Source organism: Lichenostomus cassidix, chromosome 1 (genome assembly GCF_008360975.1).
Source record: "Lichenostomus cassidix isolate B80296 chromosome 1, HeHo_3.0, whole genome shotgun sequence".
NCBI lineage: Eukaryota > Metazoa > Chordata > Aves > Passeriformes > Meliphagidae > Lichenostomus > Lichenostomus cassidix.
The window spans coordinates 25,868,273-25,887,370 of record NC_139479.1 but is presented as its reverse complement, the minus strand read 5'-3'; the positions used below and the strand labels follow the sequence as shown (position 1 = coordinate 25,887,370).

Genomic DNA, 19,098 nt, shown 5'->3' with positions numbered 1-19,098 from the left:
AAGTGACTTAACACTGTGGTGAGACATTAGTTATTATCATCTGTCCTTCAGGTGAGAAGTACACAATTATTTATCCTCCACTTAAGTCAGTTTGGTTTTTTTTCACCTCAGCACTTCATTTGTTTTGGTAAAAGATACATGAAACTGACTTGCCAACATCCTTGCTAAGCAGGAACTGAGTAGAACAAAGTGTACCCCCCATGAAGTTCTGATGAGGGAAAAATGTCACTGTCCCTGTACTGCACTGGGGGTAAGAACTTTTCTGAGTTTGTGGTACTGCTGGCTGAGGGAGGCTTGGGTGTTGTGCTGATGGGCATGGAATGGGGCTGAATACAGCACAGATGTGAAATGCTGAAGCTTTTCAGTGAAGGAGCAGAAAGCCAGCAGGGAGAAGACTAGTGAGTGATTCTGTTAATAACATTTACAATAACTGCTCTAAGTCACCTTCATACAGGTTTTTAGGTGTATTCTTGGACAAATTGACACTCTTGTGGCCACTGTATCCTGACAGGTTCTAACTCTCTTCCTACTTAATGCTGGATGCAGTGAAGCAGAGTAAAGCACTAAAATTTGTCTTTGAAAGTGGTTAAACTTTGCTACTCTGGACTAAACTTGATGAAGCCAAATCATTGCTGTCGGAGACACTCACTAAGTGAAAACACCTTGGAATTGAAAGTTTTTTGAGGCTTGCATATTTGAGTTACCTGTGCCGTTGTTAATGGCTACTTCCAAAGCTGAAGAGGTGTGTTTGTAGAGTCGCCACAATTTATTACCAAGCATCCAAGCAAACCATGTGCTGTTGTTACGTAACTGTTACCAAATGTAGCTGAGGCATCACCTCTTTTATTTCACTATTTTATTGATTTAAAAGAAAAAAATTCATAGGGATCATCACTGCTGAGCTGTGCTTCTTGCTATTTAGGTGCAGGAAAGATCCTCCAATACAGGATGAAGCAGAGATCAAAATTTTAGTAGAATTGTTTCTTGGTTTCTTCTACCCTCACCATGGCTTAGGCAGTGGTTTAGTGTTTCCGTAATGTACTCTTGGATGACGTGGGAATAATATATCTACTCAGTATGGTATAAATATAGCTACTAATGAAATAAAGGAAACAGATGACTCTGTTCCACAATGACAAGTCTCAAGCTTTAAACTAGAATTATCCTGGAAAGGTCCTCTACAGCTACATAGCAAGACTGCATAGCTGCATAGAATATGTTGTTACGATGCACTCACAATATCTTTTAACCTAACGAGTTAGGTTCCAGAAGCAGGAAAACAAAATTGGGCTTTCAAAAAGTGGTATTTTTTCTTCTTCATCATAGAAGTACAGATGTTATAAAAAAAACTACTGACTGTAATGTGCTAGAACCTTGAGTGTCCCTTTATGCAGCCCTCCTTACCTTACCTAGTGACAAGTGTTAACCTTGTCTGTCTGTAGAAGGAGGGAAAGAAGGAGGTGGCTGTTCAGTGCAGGTGACATGCTCAAGGTCTTGGTGCCTGCTGTAAGGCAGACGGCAGTGACTGCAATTCTGGAGTTCAGGACTGCTCTCCCTTTGCAACCAACCACTGGCTATACCCAGTGTTCCAAATGTATAGCCATTTTAAGGGCCCAGAGAGCAGCTGGCAGAGAGATGATACCAGAGGTGTGGTTGAAGAGGGCTCTTTTTGTTTGTTTGGGGGTTTTGCTGTTTTTAACAGGAAGGGAGAGCAGAAATTCTGATGTAAGCCAGTTGAGATCTCTTGGATTGTGACCAGTGAGACAACCCTGAGAGAAGATAGTGCATGCAATGCTGCAGCTTGCAACTTTTAAGGACAGAAGCTATGTTTTGTTCACAGCCTACTTTTCTCTGCCTTATTATCCAAGATAAATCCCACAAAGGGAAAAATGCATTTAATAAGTGATACCTGTATTATATTTGGACTAGTTTAAAAAACCCAAACAAATGAAATTGGGGTCATGAATACACATACCTCAGTACTCTCTGTAGGATGCGCTGCTGCAGTGCTGGAAGTGTTCTGCCTTTACTGCCACTAAATTCTTACCCATTGTAGCAGATGGTCTAATAGTGCTTGTGCTTCATGGTGCACTGCACAGGAGCCGTGAGGGAGCAATTCTGCTGCTTCTAAGGCTCTGAAGCCTTATGTTGCCACTAATTCTCATCCTTAACTTTGTAATTCTCAAATAGGGAATTTGCTTATTTCAATCTTTTCCTGTGTTATGGGAGAAGTAAGTGAATTTGTGCTGTTCTTGAACAAGGTAGGCAAAGTTTCTGTACTTTCATTTAAAGACAAATAAGCTTTCATACAGATAATTATAAAACTCCAGGTAGGCTGCAATAGCAGTGATGCTTCTTGTTTCAAGATAATTAGGCTCTCACAGCCTAAATTGTTGATTAAAATTGGTTCTGATTTGTCTATCGTCTTTCCAGCTATTGAAAGTGATTTTCTTTGTGCCCCTTCATATCAGTTACTTTAAATCAGCACACTGATACAGTGTATCTGCACTTAACATGCTAACATGAAGCAACTTCTGAAGTAGCTCCGAGGCTTTCTTATTGCCTAATACAGCAGCATATAGGAGACAAAGTAGTCTCTGTTAAGGGTTGGGAGAAGACTGAGTTAATTAGAGTGTTGGGGCCTTTTAATGTGTGACTCAGACCTAACCCTTTGCTATAAATTAACTCTATTGCAGTCATTGTTAATGGAGAATGTTGTATTAAAAATATTACATTATATTGTTTCAGCTCTCTTGGCAGCAATGTGTAAAATTCTGTTGTTTTTACTGTGTAGGTATTCCAAGATAAAGATAATCTAAAGAGAAGATACACGAGCTCCTGAGACGCTCTGGTTTTAGGCTTCTGTAAAATAACTGTTGTATCACTTCTCAGGTAGGGCCTTGTGCCCTTTTAACATGACAAGCTCCTGTCCTATTGCTGCTCTGACTACTTTTTCAGTAGAGAAATCTACTAGTCTAGCATCTGTCGTAAATATTCACATATCTTGGCTCCAAACTGGAAAATTATTAGTAAAACATGGGATGTAGTCCTTTAACCAATGTCTAAGCCCTTTGTCACCAAGAGGTAATCCAGACCGAAGGTGGTTGTGTATGGATGGAGAATGCCTGAGCCAAATTATCAACTTTTAGTCTTTGTATGAAGATGTTGACCCTGACTTAACAAGCCTAGGCATGTTCAGGGACAAGTTAATGGTCTGCATTGACTTGCCTTGGAAAAATGTTTGTAACCAGTGAGGGGTGGGCACTGAGGGTGTGGTACTTCTACAAGCACTTTCCCAGGCAGTATAGTCAGAAATTCCTACCCTTCTCTGTTCAATATTTCTGCCTCTGTGCCCAAATTACTGGCCTCCTACTGTCTTCTGTTTTCTAGCTATATTAATGTGACTCTTGAGTGGGGAAGCTCTAAAACAGATCAGTTGAAATGACTTTTGTGTTAAAAATGCCAACACCACCCACATGTGACCCCTGAAACTTATTTCTTATTCTCTTCTCCTCACTCAGAATGTTTATTTTCATTGTTTGTTGTTTTTTAGATATGCTTGGTTTCCTCAACAGTTTCAATATGTCCTGCTTATGAGGATAGGGGTGCATGGGTGAGGAATGTAGGAGGCGCTTAAATCAGTTTGTACCAGGGATTATAAAGTGGAATTTGCAGCCTTAAGACCAACCAGGGCCTAGGTAGTAACTTTCTTAACCTGTAAGCTGTCTGCTCAAAAATGGGTTATTGGTATATTGTTTTTTCCCTAAAGAGAGATTCTTTAGGGAAAAGGAAGGGCTCAGCTGTGGCATGTCACACCTCTGTTTTGAACACAGAGCTTAGGATTTAAATGTTCCAGTGAAGGTCTGGTCAGTCTGAAGTGGGGAGTTGAAGGGAAATTGCTTGCATATGGGTGAAAAACACACAGGAGTGTGTGATGTTTTCCTACCCTCCCCCAATTTGAGGCCCTGGTGAGCATCAGGCTTCAGAAAGAAATTAGTTCAGATGGGAAGAATGCTTTTACTTCATCATTGCTGGTTATTGCTGAGAATCTAATTTTTAAAAATGTAACTTCCACTAAATTTTGAAATTACACCTTTTATTGTTCCACAAGCTTGGCTGTTTCCTGCCTCCTCCCATACAGTGTCAAAAAGCTTAAACAGACGCAGACTCTGTAGCCTGGGGCCACTCTGAGGAAACCAGCAGGAGTGGCTGCATGCCTCAGGTGCAAGATTTAGAGTTTCTTGATGCTGTCTGGAAGCCACCCAAGTCTTGAGAAAGAGGGCAAGACAATGGGTTCGAGTTTTGGAGCGTGCTGAAGAATCACAAAGAGGAAAACGTCCTGTAAATGAGTGGTGGTAAATCTTTCTGACCTCTTGTGTTGGGTTTATCTTCAGGGAGAATTACACGTTCTTATCGTGTAGTGTCAGGTCAAATGACAGGTGCCAACAGCTTGTGATTATTGGCCTAGATCTAACCTAATTCTGATGCAGCTGGAAGTTGTTTGAGCCAGGTCAGACGTAGGTCAGCTGGTAGAAGAGCAGTGACTGTGTAGAGTAGGGCAGAACATGTTCATGCTCAGCACCTGCACTGTGGTTTATGTGGGTCTGGTGAGGGGGAGGAATGTGAGCTGAACGGGCATATGGACATGGCTGGTGCAGGTGTAGAGTTATTAACAGAAATGGTGAGGGATGCTCCTGTATGCAGAGAACTGTTTAATATGGGCACATCAAACATTCTGCCCTATCAGTAATATATGTTTAGACTGGCCAAACTGTAGGCCCTCTTTTTACTGTCACTCTTTTTTGTTTCCCTAGTAGATTTTTCTTTGTGGATCATTTGCTATGCAGTGAAAACTCCTGGATTATAGCCAGCCCAGTCAATAAGTTTCAGTCATTAATAAGGCTTGCTTGTGTGCAGAGCAAACAGTGCTGTTCAAACAGTTTCCTAATCAAAACAGTTGTATCACCATGTTAACTCCCTCGGAGCCAGAGGCACGTGCCATTGCCTGTGAACACTTTGTGCTGCAATCGTGCACTGACTTTGTGGTCAGACCCACCTGGGTTACCCTGCCATCCTTGACCCAGAAAGCAGTGAAACTCCCTACTGAAAGAGGGGGCAGTGAGCACACTGTTTATGCTATGTACAGGTGCAGGTATTGGGAAACCATCCTTGAGTTTTCTGCAAGGCACTCCCTGCATGGAAGGTGACTGTGAATGAGACTGATGTTTGCAAAGTGTTTGGAAAGTGTGTGCAATGCTGCAGTTGAGTGGAGGATTTCTGCAAGAGATTAAAGGGTACAGTGAGGATAGCAAGTAGTGAAAGTAAACAATTTCACAAGAGGTCCAAAGCAATTAGTGTAAGGTCATGCATTTAAATGTATTCCTCTCAAAGTGTTTTAGACAAACGAGGTTCTCCACAAACCACTGTGGTTGGAGAATAAAAGTAGAAGCTGTGAAAAAACAGTCATCACATAGATTCTCAATGGAATAACTTGGTGTCTTCTGTTCAGCACAGTTCAGATGTCTTATTTGCCCTTTCTACCATATTATTTTGTAGGTTTGTGTAATTTAATTATTGCTTTTCTAAGAAGTTTCAAGTGGCTTGCTCTGCATATCCAATAAAGAATTTGGTAATGAATCTCCCATGTTAATCTCTAGTTAAATGTTTGCTAGGAGATGGATCTGATAATCTGTAAAGGACAAGCAGCGAGAGGAGGGTGCTGAGGGCAGAATGAGTAAGACGTGGCAATAATGGGTCAGAAGTTCTGAAAGGGAAGTTAGAGCAGAAACCCTGGCAGATACTGTGGAGGGCAGCTGTGGAAGAATGGCAGGGTAGTTTAAGAACTGGAAATCTGGAAACTGTCACCAGAAGCAGCCCGAGGTGACAGAAGAATGCAGCTGCAGCACGGGAATGGGTGCAGCCTAGCAAAGAGGACTGGGTGAAGCCATCCAGCTAAAGGAAAAAGTCATAAATTGAGGGAATGTTGGTGTGTAATAGCATGCTACTAGGACTTCTGTAGGCTTTTAGATTTCAGAAGGGAGAATGCTTTGTTTGCCCCTTTTGTAGTCTTTGATCGTGTGTTTTTTTCTTTTTTTTTTTTTTCTTTGTCAATGTGTTCTGTCAACACTTGCTGGGGTAATGTATTACTGACATCTGGTCAAACTGCGTGAATTTAGGTAGCCTTGGTAATCTTTTTGTCACAAAGCTACATCCGTTGGTAAATTTTATCTAACAACATTTGGTTAGATAGAAACAAAAAAGTCTGTGTTTTTGTAACAAAGCAGTGGTTGCAAACTGTATGTGAGCAACTCGCTCCAGCAGTGAAAGTCTACCCAACCACATTGCCAAACCCAGCTTCCTCAAGCCTTGTGAATGTCTCTGACTGTCCTGGATTCTTTCACTTTGAACATGATGCTTTGCTCAGTGCCTGGAGAGCCACCCAACCCAAAGCAGCTTTCTGAGGATCACATGCTCCTCAGGCATGCCATGCTCAGCTTTGTGTATACAAAGAAAGACGCTCGGAAAAAGTTTCACTGCACCTCAGAGAGTGCCTTACATGCTGCCTGAGAGAGACTGGGCAGGACAGAAGTTTCTGCATTGCATGCATGTTGACCCTTTGCATGCATGTGGGCTGCTAGTTCTCAGCCTGGAACTGGCTGATTTGGTAGTGGGAAAAGTGGTATAAAAACAGCTGATTTGGTAGTGGGAAAGTGGTATAAAAAGGTGAGAGTTCAGTGTTTTGGGGTGGGCTTTTTCCGCCCTTTTTCTCTACAGTCTGGGGTAGCCCTTGGGTGGCTCTTGGTTGTGGAATGCAAACTCTGAAAGATTTGACTGAGATAGGTTGACAGGGCCTTAAAATGCAGATGTGGGAATCTGCTGTGACTTGACATCTCTAGTTGTTTCCCTTCTCCTACAAAACTGTGTAGTGAAAAGCCTCATCCTGAAATATTGTTGGCAATAACATAAGAATAGAACCTTTATTTTGGGATTGTTACAGCCATCAGCCTCAAAAATCTCTCTGCAAGAGTTTCCAAGCTTTTCTTCCCACAAGTTTAATAGTGTGTCAGAGAAGTAATAATGACATTTTTTCTGTAAGCATTCTTACAAACTTGTCTGTATCATCAAGTGCTTCACTGTTAGGTGAGTACAACTTCAGGAATTTTCAAGTCATTCACAGTGTGCAGTGGAAAAAGATGCTCATCAGCATTGTATGATCCATCAGTATTTTACTCATCATTATGTATTGTATAAAGAAGTATGTCCCCAAGAAACCTTTCCTTGCTTTAAAGCCTTTCTTGAATAGGACAGGCCCTAAATCATTGTTTTTGGTTTCGATGGAAATATACCTTGGGAGAGCTACAGCATGTCTTAAACTGTGCTTCTGGTTTGTTTTATTTTCAGGAAAGGTAGCTATACAGAAAGAAGATCTGCAGAAGTATCATAACAGAGACACCTGGTTTCAACTCCAGCATGTTGATGCTGATTCAGAAGTACAGGTGAGATTGTTTAAAAAAATATCTTGGTAAAGGAGTATTTGTAACAAGGCCATGGCAACTTTATGGGTTTCATAGCTCTAGAGAGATGTGTTGCTTCCCTACAAAAAGGAAATGTTACCCATTAGTATGGTTTGGGTTTTGGTGATAAGTAAGGGTGAATTACACGTGTGCATAAACCATTGCAGGTCAGGATTCTGCCTGCAGAAGTAATTAAAACTATGTGAACTATCAGGGTCACTGATACAAGGAGGGGTGTGTTTATCTAAGTGTCAGATAACTTCAGGCCCTATAAATAGTGATTGATTCCTCAGGGAGTGGGGCCATCTTGAAAATAGTATCTGCAGGTACTGCTTCAAATAATTATATTGGCAGGTTGTCACAGGAATGGCAACAAGTACATCTTAAATGTAAAAAATATTCCTTGCCAGATTACTAGGCCTTCTTCCAAACAATGGGAGTGCTGATAATTGTATTACTTCAGCCTTAAATTCCATTTAGGGTTTGGTACTTCGCAAATTTTTATACACAGTGAGACTCCTCCTTTTTGCACTTACCCTATTTTGAAGCAGATTCTATTTTCTAGGATGATATTAGGTCTTGTGAAAACAGTCATTATACAAAGCAAGAAGTCAAAATGATGTAGCAGGATACCAAGTCAGTTATTTCTTTTTCCTCTTGTAAGTCTATATTACAGATCACTTTTGAACCACACTATTTGTTTAGGAGACATGAATGTCTGACCTGTGCAAAAGTCTCAGGAAAATGCAAGGGGAAATGCCTCTTAGGTACTTCTGTGTGGCAGGGTTGGACACAGTGTCTTGGCTTTTCAGTCTTCATGCAGGTCTACACATACTAGGCTTGAAAATGACACTTAAAATGTACACACATTCCAACATACAGTGTTGTCATGTATGGTGAAGCATATGTGAAAATACATGCAAGATAAGGTTTTGTTTGGAGAGGCAAATAATACACTGTTGTGCATGTGATAGAAAGAAAGCCTCAGGATAGCCTGTTCAGGCTGTGACATTCTCTTGTAAAATATTGATCCTCTTTAATGCCACATTTCAATGTCACTGGTGATGGAAAGGCTTTTAACAGGCTTTTAACTTTCAAATCTATTCTGTTTACCCTGGTCTCCCTGTCTTCTTACCCCAAAGCCTCCTATGACAGTGCCTTTAGAACAATAGATTGAGTGTTTATTTCCTGTAGGATATGAAAACTTTCCCTTTGTAATTTATCAGTTGAAGAAGGCCAATATTTAGATAACCTTCTACATTGTTTATTTTGTTACAGTATTTATACAGAGTGAATTTTTGGAAGCTTTTTAGACCGGGTTGCTTTCTAGGACAGCACTGATAATGTATGTTGCAGGCAGCTCTAGCTTCTGGAGGGATGAGTAGCACAGTATTTGCTGGAAAGCATGATTTCTGTGTGTAATTGTGCAGTTTATCACTTTTGCTCTTTCCATCCTTACAAGAGCCCAGCTGTTAAAAGCTGTTTCTGGCTCCATGATAAGCATTTATTACAAATAGTGTAAATATGAACAGTACTCTGATTTTAGCCATTTACTTAAATGTTCCTTGGTCTTTATGCTGAGTCTGCAAGAAAGTTTGGTTTTCCATAATAGTGGAAGCAGATTTGTAAGTATTTTGTATGAATTCTTATGCAAGTGTAGATAGCCAAATTAAGTATTTTTGTATTTGTGTCTTTTACATTTGTGGTAACTTAGTTGTTTTTCTAAGCACTTTTTCATTTATAAGAGGAAAATAGAATACTTGTGTTAATGGTGAGTATTCATGCAATGTTACTCAGTTTTCCACCAATTTTAAGGAAAACAGTTTAAGAAATTTTTAATAGGTAAAATTCACAGTGAATCATGCAAATACCAGTACAAAGGAAGTTTTATAATTCTAGCAGTTGTTCCAATGTAATCTAGTGGATTAAACATTGAGCTCTGTATGCCAGGGAGCTCCTTCATCTTCTGGTTTTGTCAGCTAGTGGCTGTTTTACTGTTTTCCATGTCGTAGACCACTTAATAGCTATTTAGTTATGCATCACAGCACTGTATTGAGGTAAGCTAAGCTATTGTCACTCCCACACTTTGGTTACAGTGAGAGTAAATGTCAGAAAGAATGTGACTTGCTTGAGGTTATACAGTCAGACTGAGAAATTAAAAAAGAAAAAAAAGAGACCAGGTTTCTAATTATTTCTGATATGTTAGGCTGTGATATGAAAGAAACTGGGTAAGAATCAGAAGCCTATGTAGGACTTTCCTTTACCCTGTGCTAAGTCTGAAAATTCCCAGGTTTTAAGCAGACCAGCCAGCACAGTCAGAAACTGAAATCCACCTTAAAAACAACAGAATTTTGAAATGTTAGAGATATTGGATGCTGTGGTTCTTGTGGCCCACTTCTGGGACACATTACCTCATTTTTCAGAACAGAAAGACTCATTTGAAATTACAGATAATAACATTTGTGATGAAAGAACTGATATTTTGAGCTTTCTATCTGAAGTTTAATGAGAATAATCTAAAATTGTTTGTGTTTTGTGCCTCATTTGTATGAGATCCTGTACACTTAAAAAAATCAATATGTAAGTGTTAATGTTGTATAACTTCATCACAGACTGTTTCCAAGGTGTTTAGCTCGAGACTTTGAATCTAGTTTTATGGTTTTACAACACTGCCAATACTTACTGTCTTATAAAGGTGCTTTGTATTGTCAGGAGGGAGATTATGGCTTCATAAATTTTATTTGCAGATAAGGATGTTAATGACAGCAGGACTATGTTAATTGCCAGACTACACAGATATGAGTATTACTGTCGGATGCTTTAACACCACCTCCATTTATTGCTTGACAGCAAGTAAAGGAGTCTGGCATGATTGCTCATGTTGAAGAAAAAATGAGGGCATTGTCTGTGTAGGCTAAGTGCTGCTAAGAAGCCTGTGATCTCACCACCACATGGTGTTCAGTCTCACATGGAGCAGTACAGGTGGGACTGTGCAGCTGCTCAACCCACAGATGCAGATTGGGCATCACCACCCGCCAGCCTTTTGTGGGTTTGGTTTATCATTTGGTCTAGCAAACCTGCCTAGTGAGATAATCAGCATCATCAGGTGCACCTGAGTTTCCCTTTGCCTGAGTCGGTGGGAAACAGAAGCTCCCAGAACACAGTGCTGTGTCATTCAGCAGTGGGCTGGAACTGCCCCTTGAAGCTGACAGGCTTTTATTCTGTTGGTACATCAGTGCCCACACATTTTACTGGCTGGTTTTGCTCTCACTGGTCTGAAAATAACACGTTGTGTAGTCTGCTCTAGTGTCAGTGGACACCCTGGATGCTGTTGGGATGCAGTTGGGTGATGAAACAGCAGTTGTGCTCTAGGTGATTAGGTTTGAGCTGCTCTGTGGAGAACAAATGATGAAACTCCAACTTGTATTTGTGTTTGGCATACAAATATGAAATGACATGGCATCTGAATATTATCTTTTTAAATGTAGAATAAAATGTTAAATATGATCAGGAAGTTTTCTTACACAGAGTTCAGAATGGAAGTTGACAGCAGCTGTTAATGCATAATTTGTGGCTTAACTTTGCAGACTGAAAAACTTATTCTGAAAGTATGAAGCTATAACCAGGTGGGTTTGTGCACATTTAGCTGAAGGAATTTTAAATTCCCATCTTCTGATGGAGCCTGCCTCCTCCTCAGTAGTGTGCCCAGAGCTGAATGCCCAGTGTCTGACCATACAAGAGCCCAAGCATTTCCATGAGAAACAGAACAGGAATTGAGCCATTACTGAAAACGGTTTAACTTTTACATTGAAATAGATTATGAACAGTCAGGCAGCTTCAGCTGGAAGGGAGGTGCTAGTAGCAGAAGAGACAACATTGTAAGCTGTTTGAGGTAAGTAGGAGCATGATGTTGCACACTTTACAGGGGTTGTGTTTCTTTTCTACTAGTCATTTGTCTTTCAGGACCTGCTGTATTCTCATTGTCATGCTTTTTGAGGTCTGGAAGCAAAAATTGCTGTGCTATTGTGCATATATCTCTTTTGATCCATGAATGTTTTCCTTTTCTTCACAGAAGGAAGTTTACCCAACAGTAACTGATTCAGATATTTGCCTAGGGCTGTAGATGACAGATGCTCTCAGTGGTCCATGTGTTCTCAGTGGAATTTAAGCCCAAGTGCACATGCAGTCTTTAAAAGGCCTTTTGTGGTTTTGAGTAGTTAATGTTTTTTTCACATTAAATTCATAGTTCAAGTCTGTTTTGTGAAGTTGGAGCTTTGCAGCCTAAATACCCTTTGTGTACATGTAATCAGTGAAGTGATTAAAGATCCAGAGATATTCTGATTAATATCTATATACACCAGCTTACTCCAAACCATGTAGTCTGTATATGCTAAAACAGGGGAGACTTGCCAGGAGAGTTGGATTATTCTGACATGTTTTCCTGTGCAGGCTCTTGTTTTAAAAGTTCCCCTTTTCAAGTGTGCTTTGAGTTACTTCCTCCACCTCATTGACAAATGTGAAATAGTCATGTCCTCTTACAGCTGAGTTCTCAGTATTAAATGACAGAATGCTTTTCCAAAGCCAGTTATGCTCAAGGTCTTATGTAAAACTCATTGTTGGGGCAAAAAAAAGTCTGACAAAGACTTAAAAATTGCTCATTTCCCCTTCCTTCTCATGAGAACTTTGATGTGTCCGAGATATCTATTTGGCTATCAACTTAAAAAAAAATAAAAGGCATGTAAAGGGCAGATAACCAACACTGAGGAAGCAAATTGTCTCGCATTTTAACCTTCTGTACTCAAAGCTTTGTGCAAAAGATTTACTGATGTTAAGCACTTTCTTCAGACACCAAAAGCCCTTCCTCCTCCTTTCATCACATTAGCATTTTGTCTATGCAGGCCTTTGACTATTGTTGATTAAACATGCCTGTTCTTGAGTATGGACTGATATCAGTGTCATGTGGTGTGCTATGCTTCATTAGTGGAAAACACTATTTATGGATATGTTTGGAGAGTACATCTAAAATCCTCTTGTCCTGCTGGCCATAACTACTGGTTCTGAAATGCTGCCTGTATATTAGCTAGAAGAATCTAGCTAAGGCACAGTGTGCTCCTCTAAAAAAACCCTTTCCTCTTTGTCAGCACCTTTCCATTGAATGCAGAATCTGTATCCCAGGTGTCTGGCTTCATGAATGAAATGTTGGCCCCCCAAGATGGGAGTTTTGCCATGAGTTCATAAGAGCCAAAGTTTCACAAGAAGCTTTTTAATTAGCTCTTCTTCATTCAGTCTTGGGTGACAGAGAAGTTTAGCCCAGATCTGTGGAGAAAGCTGGCAGTGTTACTTTGTTGTTTTTATTTGCCTTACCTTCATAATCCTGTCGGAGTTTCCACGGTCTCTCCCATATCTGCCTGCTTCTTGTTCTATGTAAATCAATACTCTTTGTAAGTGGAGCAAATTGTGTTGAACTGTGATGGCTCCGTTGCTAAGTGTTAATTAAGAATATGCATTTGAAGATGCAGTTGTCTTTAGGAGCAACTGTATAGGGCAGTTTCACTCCAGTAATTAATAGATTTATATTGTTGCATAGTTAAGAGCATTGTACTTCCACTGTCCAACACTGATATTTACTGTCTTTGTGTAGGTACTGAAACACATCTAGCATAGAAATGAGTCACTGATGCATTTTGTACAACCTACTGTAAGCATGAGTAAATGTGAATTGTAAAAAGAAGAAGCTGCTTCCAGGTTTGGTATCAGCTTTCCACCACACACAGGAAATAAATGGGTGTTACCCTCTATATTTTGAGCAGCGGCTCTTAAGTTTCTATCTTCTAGTTGTTTTGAAGAGAGATGACATGTCTGTTTTGATAGGGTGGGGAGATTCTCAAAGCTAAATGCCTACTGACAAAATTATTTGAGACAACTGAACCATACATCAGCAATGGTAAATAATGTTTGTGGTAAAAGGCAAGAGCAGCTATTGACCAGATCCTGCTTTGTGGCAAGACTTCCTCCCTGTGTGAATGTAAAAGCACAGTTTCAGACTTACCAGCACAAAGAGCCAAGACAGTCAATCAGGTTTTGGTCTATTACTCTTCAATAGCTAGTCTGTAAGAGGGCATGTGGTAAGGAGCACCTACTGCTGAACAATGAATGTACATGGTTTTAAAGTACGTGGGTTTTGTATCTGCAGAACACGTTTTGTCTGGGGAAATGAAATCCTTACAACATCTACATATTAGATCACATCAAAGTATATGGGAGGAAAACATTATTAATTATAAGGATTTTGACCATATGGCAGTATTCTTCCTTCAGAGAAACAGGAAGGTTAACATTATGCCATGTGAAGTTGTTTGCCAGTTACTGAGTGATTCTGACATGCTTGCACATATGGAGAGCAAGCAGACATCAGTTCCGCTTTGCTTAGCATTTATGAATCCATGCAGTGTTGAATAGAGCTGTTGCACTTTCCTCAGCAATTGGCTGGGTTTTGTTCCAGTTTCTTGTGCACTGCTCTGTGGTCCAGCGGGCAGGCTGTGATCTCTAGCATGATCCTTAGACCTTTCCCAGCCGCCTGCTGCCCTCTGCTAAAGGAGGGAGCAGCTGTTACAAGCAGCAAGTGTAGACAGCAAATAAACTCCTTCCTCCTCCTGCTCTCAAACCCGCTGTTAGGCCTGAGCTTACGTGAGCTGCTGATAATCCTGCAGGGCTGGATTTACCTAAAACAGTAGCTGCACCCTTGGTCTTTCCTCTCCCACTCCCTCAAGGCCAGCATTTAGTGAGCCCTTACTGTCTGGCTCAGTTTTCTTGTTTGCTTTTAAATTTTACTGATGCCAGAAACTGACATCTCAAGAAGCTGGCTAAAAAGGTTTCAAAGTAGACGGCATCTGCCCAATAACATTTGCTATGTCCCGAAATAAAATTTGGATAGACTGGGAAGTAGTGGCACAGGATATTCCCTAGTTTGAAATGGTCTCTGTGCAGTGCTGAGTTCTTCCAGTGTTTGTTTCTCCAGGCGACTTGGAACAAAGGAAAATAAACCAACACACCAGTGCTGTCACAGTCCTAAACTTGAGATTCCAAAAAAAATGTGGTGCTGGCATGAGTTTGGTCATGGACTGTGGTTCATGTCACCTGCTTAGCCTAGTCCTTTCCAACAGTTCATGTCTGTTACATCTCTTCCCTCCTCCATCTCCAGGAGCTGGGGTGAGACTACTTGCAGTCACTCTCTTCCAGCAGGACGAGGAATAAAGAGCCAAAAGTGGGTCCCAGTCCCTCTTTCCACACTACTGAGCAATGAGCAAAGTTGAATTGTGTTCAGAAAAGTGTCCCCATATGGATCAATGTTTGGAAAAACTTTCATGCAGGTGCACTCCCACCTTGGTGGGGAAAGTTCCCAATAAAATTGGGTAGGCCAGTGAGAAGTAAAATGGTGGGTGACCACAAACTTCTTGTGCAGCAGATTTAATAGTAAACAAATACCTTCTTTAAGAGTTTTTGTGATATCAACTATTGTTCTTTTGTAGAAACAAAAAGTTTTTGTGATATCAACTATTGTTCTTTTGTTATGCAGTGTGAGCCCTGTATATTAAGACTGACTTGATACTTAATACTCAAGCAAACTGTATATTTTCTGGTTTTGTTTAAAATCAGCGGTGAAGACTTGTTCTTTTCCTTTGACATTTTAAAAAAGTGAAATATTTCTAAAAATTTTATAGAAACAAAAGCGATGAAGGACTGGTTGATACTTGCTTAAAAATTGCTTAGGAAATTTGGGTAGATTTGCCTCCTGCCTTTTGAATTTAGGCAGCCTGACAGTCTTCTGTTCATCTTCTAGAGCCTCAGATATAGAGCATGGGGGTTCCTGGTATTTGTCAGTGCTTTTTAATAAGTATTTCTCTGAAAAACCAGATTGCGTCTGTTTTGAGCTAGGTCAGATGTTGCATCTGAATCTACAGCCACTGGTTCATGTGGGGTGTGTCAGATTCCAGGACAAAATGTGTGCATTTAACTGCACTCTTGACAGAGCTCCCAGTGGTGCCCTGATGACTTTGGCAACACTGCCTCTGAAGCCTTGTTCAGGATGCTAAAACTGCTTTATGCCAGCATGGCAGAACTTTGTCATAGGAGTAACTTTAGGATAATCTGTGGTCATGCATTTTCTCTTTGCCTTTAATGTACTGTGGTTAAATTAAACCACAAATTTGCAACTGCTGGAAACATGATACAGGTAGGTAGCATTTGTATACTTTTTTTTGCTTTATAACTGTTTTCTGGCATTTCAATCCACACAGACTCACAGCTGCATTCCAAGCAGAAAGAAGGTGTTTGGAGACAGGCTTTTCCTGTATCTGTAAATCCAGGGCCTTGAGTCTGCTTTTTACTTTTGAATGCTGTCTGCTTCCCTACAAGGAATTCTGTGAACTGATGGCTTCTTTAATCAATAACTGAAAACTGGAAGCTGGCTGGCCCTATTGTGGGGTGTTAGATGTGGTTAGGAAGGATGTGCAACCTGTGAATCCACCCTCCATATCAGTTGGATTTGAAGGAAAAGGAAGGATTCAGCAGTTGAATTGGCACTCCTTCAGCTTGTTCCTTGAAAAGGGATCCAACCCTTCCAAATGAGAAGGTTATGCTAATAAGCATAGCTGCTTCTAGGAAGACCCTGAAGTATATTTTTTAATGGGAATGTTTTGAGTAATTAATACGTTCTACTTCAGAATTGTGAAAACTCCAGATTTTTTCACAGATTTTTTTCTCAGGGAAGAAAGCATTATAGTCTTATAACTCAGGACTGAGCCTAGATTCAACCCTGGCTCCAAAGGAGAGATTCTCTCTGAGCAGGATGAAGCCACTGTTTGAGCTTTCAGTAAAATTATCTAATCTTTCCTGCTTGTAAATGCTGTCAACGTTGCTTGTCACCCACAATATGAGACTCTTGTTATTATTACAGTAGTCCTTTTAATAATAAAAATATAAATTTCTTTCTTACAGACTGTCACAAGCTTTTGTCCAGACAAATCTCTTGTGGGGAAAGGGGATCTTAGCAGCATAGGTGCAATTTGAGGCCAGGGTTTCATCTTCACTCTCCTATGTTGAACAGGATAGACATCCTCATAGAGCAGGAGGTTGCAGTGACTAGTCACAAGAGACAGGGAAGTCACTGGCAAGAGCTTTGGTCATGTGCAAAAAACACAAAGGTTAAATCTGGAAGATCTTATAAAAGGAGCGGCAAGAGAATTTTCTGTGATTTGAGGTAAAGATGATACCCACATTAGAGCTCTGACTAATTAACAGGGTGGATTTTAGCATCCTTTAGTATGGAGGGGAGATACAAAAATGAAAGATTCAATTTTGGCCACAGTGATTTGCAGAAGATGTCTGGGCACCTTTGGCATTGTCAGATTTGGTCAATAACAAAATGTATTTTGCATTTACTGTGTACACACTGTAAAAGTGAAGTTTTGTCAGTGGGAGTGGATGCTCATGTTTTGAAATATAATGGAATTAATAAGAGGAATGCAGTTGGTATTCATGTTTGCCTTTATTTTCTTAGCATATTGAAGGATAGTATCTTGGCCCGAATCATAAGAAAGTTAATGTGGTGGTAAGGAGTTGAAGACTATGTAACAGTAGATACTGTGAATGCTAGCAACATGATTGAACATTTTCTGTGTTTTTTAGTAGTTCTATATAGTTTTATTGATATTTGTCTTGTTTATATTGCTTAGTAGATTTTATTTTTATAATGTTTAAAACATGTAGGTGTTAATTTATAACACACTTCTGTGATAACATTTTTAACAGTAGTGTTGCAGATACTTGCTTAATATTTAAAATGCTTAGTACAGATAAAGCTCCAACACAACATATCTATGTCAGACTGCGGACACTCCATATCCTTCAATTAGTAAAACATATAGAGACAATGGTGGAGATTATGGACCCAAATTTAGGTAAATGAGTACTAGTCTTGATTCTCTAGTAGTTAAAAGACCTTTGCTATACAGGTCTTATTTAATCCTTAGACTTCTTGTGGAATTACTTGCACAAACAGGCTTACTTTGGTTGAAGTTGGAATGGTGTGACTGGCTATGCATAAAGCTAACTTTGCATATGGTGTTTTTGGTGTGTTTCAGGGGAAGGTCCACCTCGAGCTGAGACTGAGTGAAGTCATAACAGACACTGGTGTCGTCTGCCACAAGCTCGCAACACGGTAGGACTTGAAATGTAGCTGTGGAGCTATGAGAAACTCACTGATTGCAAACAGTGTGTAGTGCTTCATTTAAAAATAGTTGGAGGAATCAAAACATTTGGACATTGAATGTTCTTAATCAGAAATATCCTTATGAATTTTTAGGATGTGCGATTTCTTTTCATTTTCTCTTCTCTTTCTCCCTACATAATCTATGTAATTTTCTTTCTAATCATCTTAAATATTAATAAATCTCTTATCCAATTTAGTTATGGCATAAATACTAAAAAGACATCAGAGGGTAATATTAATGTCCTTCTAATTTGCATTTAAGGACCTTACCAGCTAAATAAATTTGTAGCACAACTTGTGTGGTGAGAGAGTGTTACAGAGCTGACTTAAAACAAGTTTGCCATCACTTACTAAGGCAGCCTCAGAATCAGCCATCCAGTCTCATTCAAGTTGAAACAGAGATGCCACAGGACTCAAATGGCAGTAAAGATTTCTCTGTTCTCTGAGGAGGAGTCCGGAAGACCACTGCTCCCTGGCCACACCAAAGCCTTTCAGGTTATCTCAGAAACAATGTCAGAGCTGGTTGGCTTCTGTGAGGAAGGTGCTTTGTTCTCTCTGGCAGAAGAGCTGTCAAAATCAGAGTGGTGGCATCATACACATCTAGCTGTTTAGCAGTCATGTCAATATGACAAATGCTCTTCTAGGAAAGTTCTGACCAGCCCAATTTTCAGACCAGTATTTAATATAATTTTGTTGCTGCCTTTGCTAGGGCTTTGTTCTGGTAGCCTTTACACCTAGGACCTGTTAACAAATGCAGGTGATCCATAGGGTGACCTCCATCATGGTATGCCCACTCTGATATGAGGGTGTGCTGGGGTAACTGATCCTGCCTGCCTGTGCAAATGCCCACTGGCCATGCAGGTCCTACCAGAGCTCTGCAGTAGGTACTTTTGAACTCTCTCTCTGCAGTCTGCTGTGATGAGGCAGAGCAAATAACAGGGATAGCCTGGTGCAAGTTGCTATGTAGGCTGTGAGCTTCAGTGAACTTGTTAGCCAAGGCACGATGCTGCTGGAACACTGCTATACCTCTTTGAGAACCAAAATTGCCGTGTCAGTACATCTGTGCACCACCTGGAGGGCCCAGCCTTCCTCTAGCTGCTACCTGAGGACTCTCATTATGTCATTTTCCACTGCACAATTTGAATATGACCAAGTGATGATGGTCACACACATTCTGAGAAACCAGAGCTCAAGCCTCTATCTACCAAGTCCTAGGCTGGCAACTTTTGTTAAGTGTGTTTGTATTGCCATTGGTCCTAAGGCTTTGTGGGTCAGGGAGAAATAGAAGGTGGGAAAAGTAAATTTCTTCCCTTT

General features: G+C 40.3%; 2 protein-coding genes across 4 annotated transcripts in view; one reads left to right on the top strand and one right to left on the bottom strand.

The window, feature by feature from the left end:
• Positions 1-19,098, bottom strand: part of TMEM255B (transmembrane protein 255B) — a 261,876-nt gene that overhangs the window by 27,278 nt on the left and 215,500 nt on the right. The gene's annotated exons all lie outside the window — the stretch shown is intronic.
• The window catches only part of RASA3 (RAS p21 protein activator 3), a 125,616-nt gene that overhangs the window by 50,890 nt on the left and 55,628 nt on the right, over positions 1-19,098 (top strand). For all 3 annotated transcript variants that reach the window (XM_085053545.1, XM_085053554.1, XM_085053562.1), the window contains 2 exons: positions 7,402-7,496; positions 17,657-17,733. In XM_085053545.1, the coding sequence (XP_084909671.1) occupies positions 7,402-7,496; positions 17,657-17,733 (172 nt within the window). The remainder of the gene's footprint in view (positions 1-7,401; positions 7,497-17,656; positions 17,734-19,098) is intronic.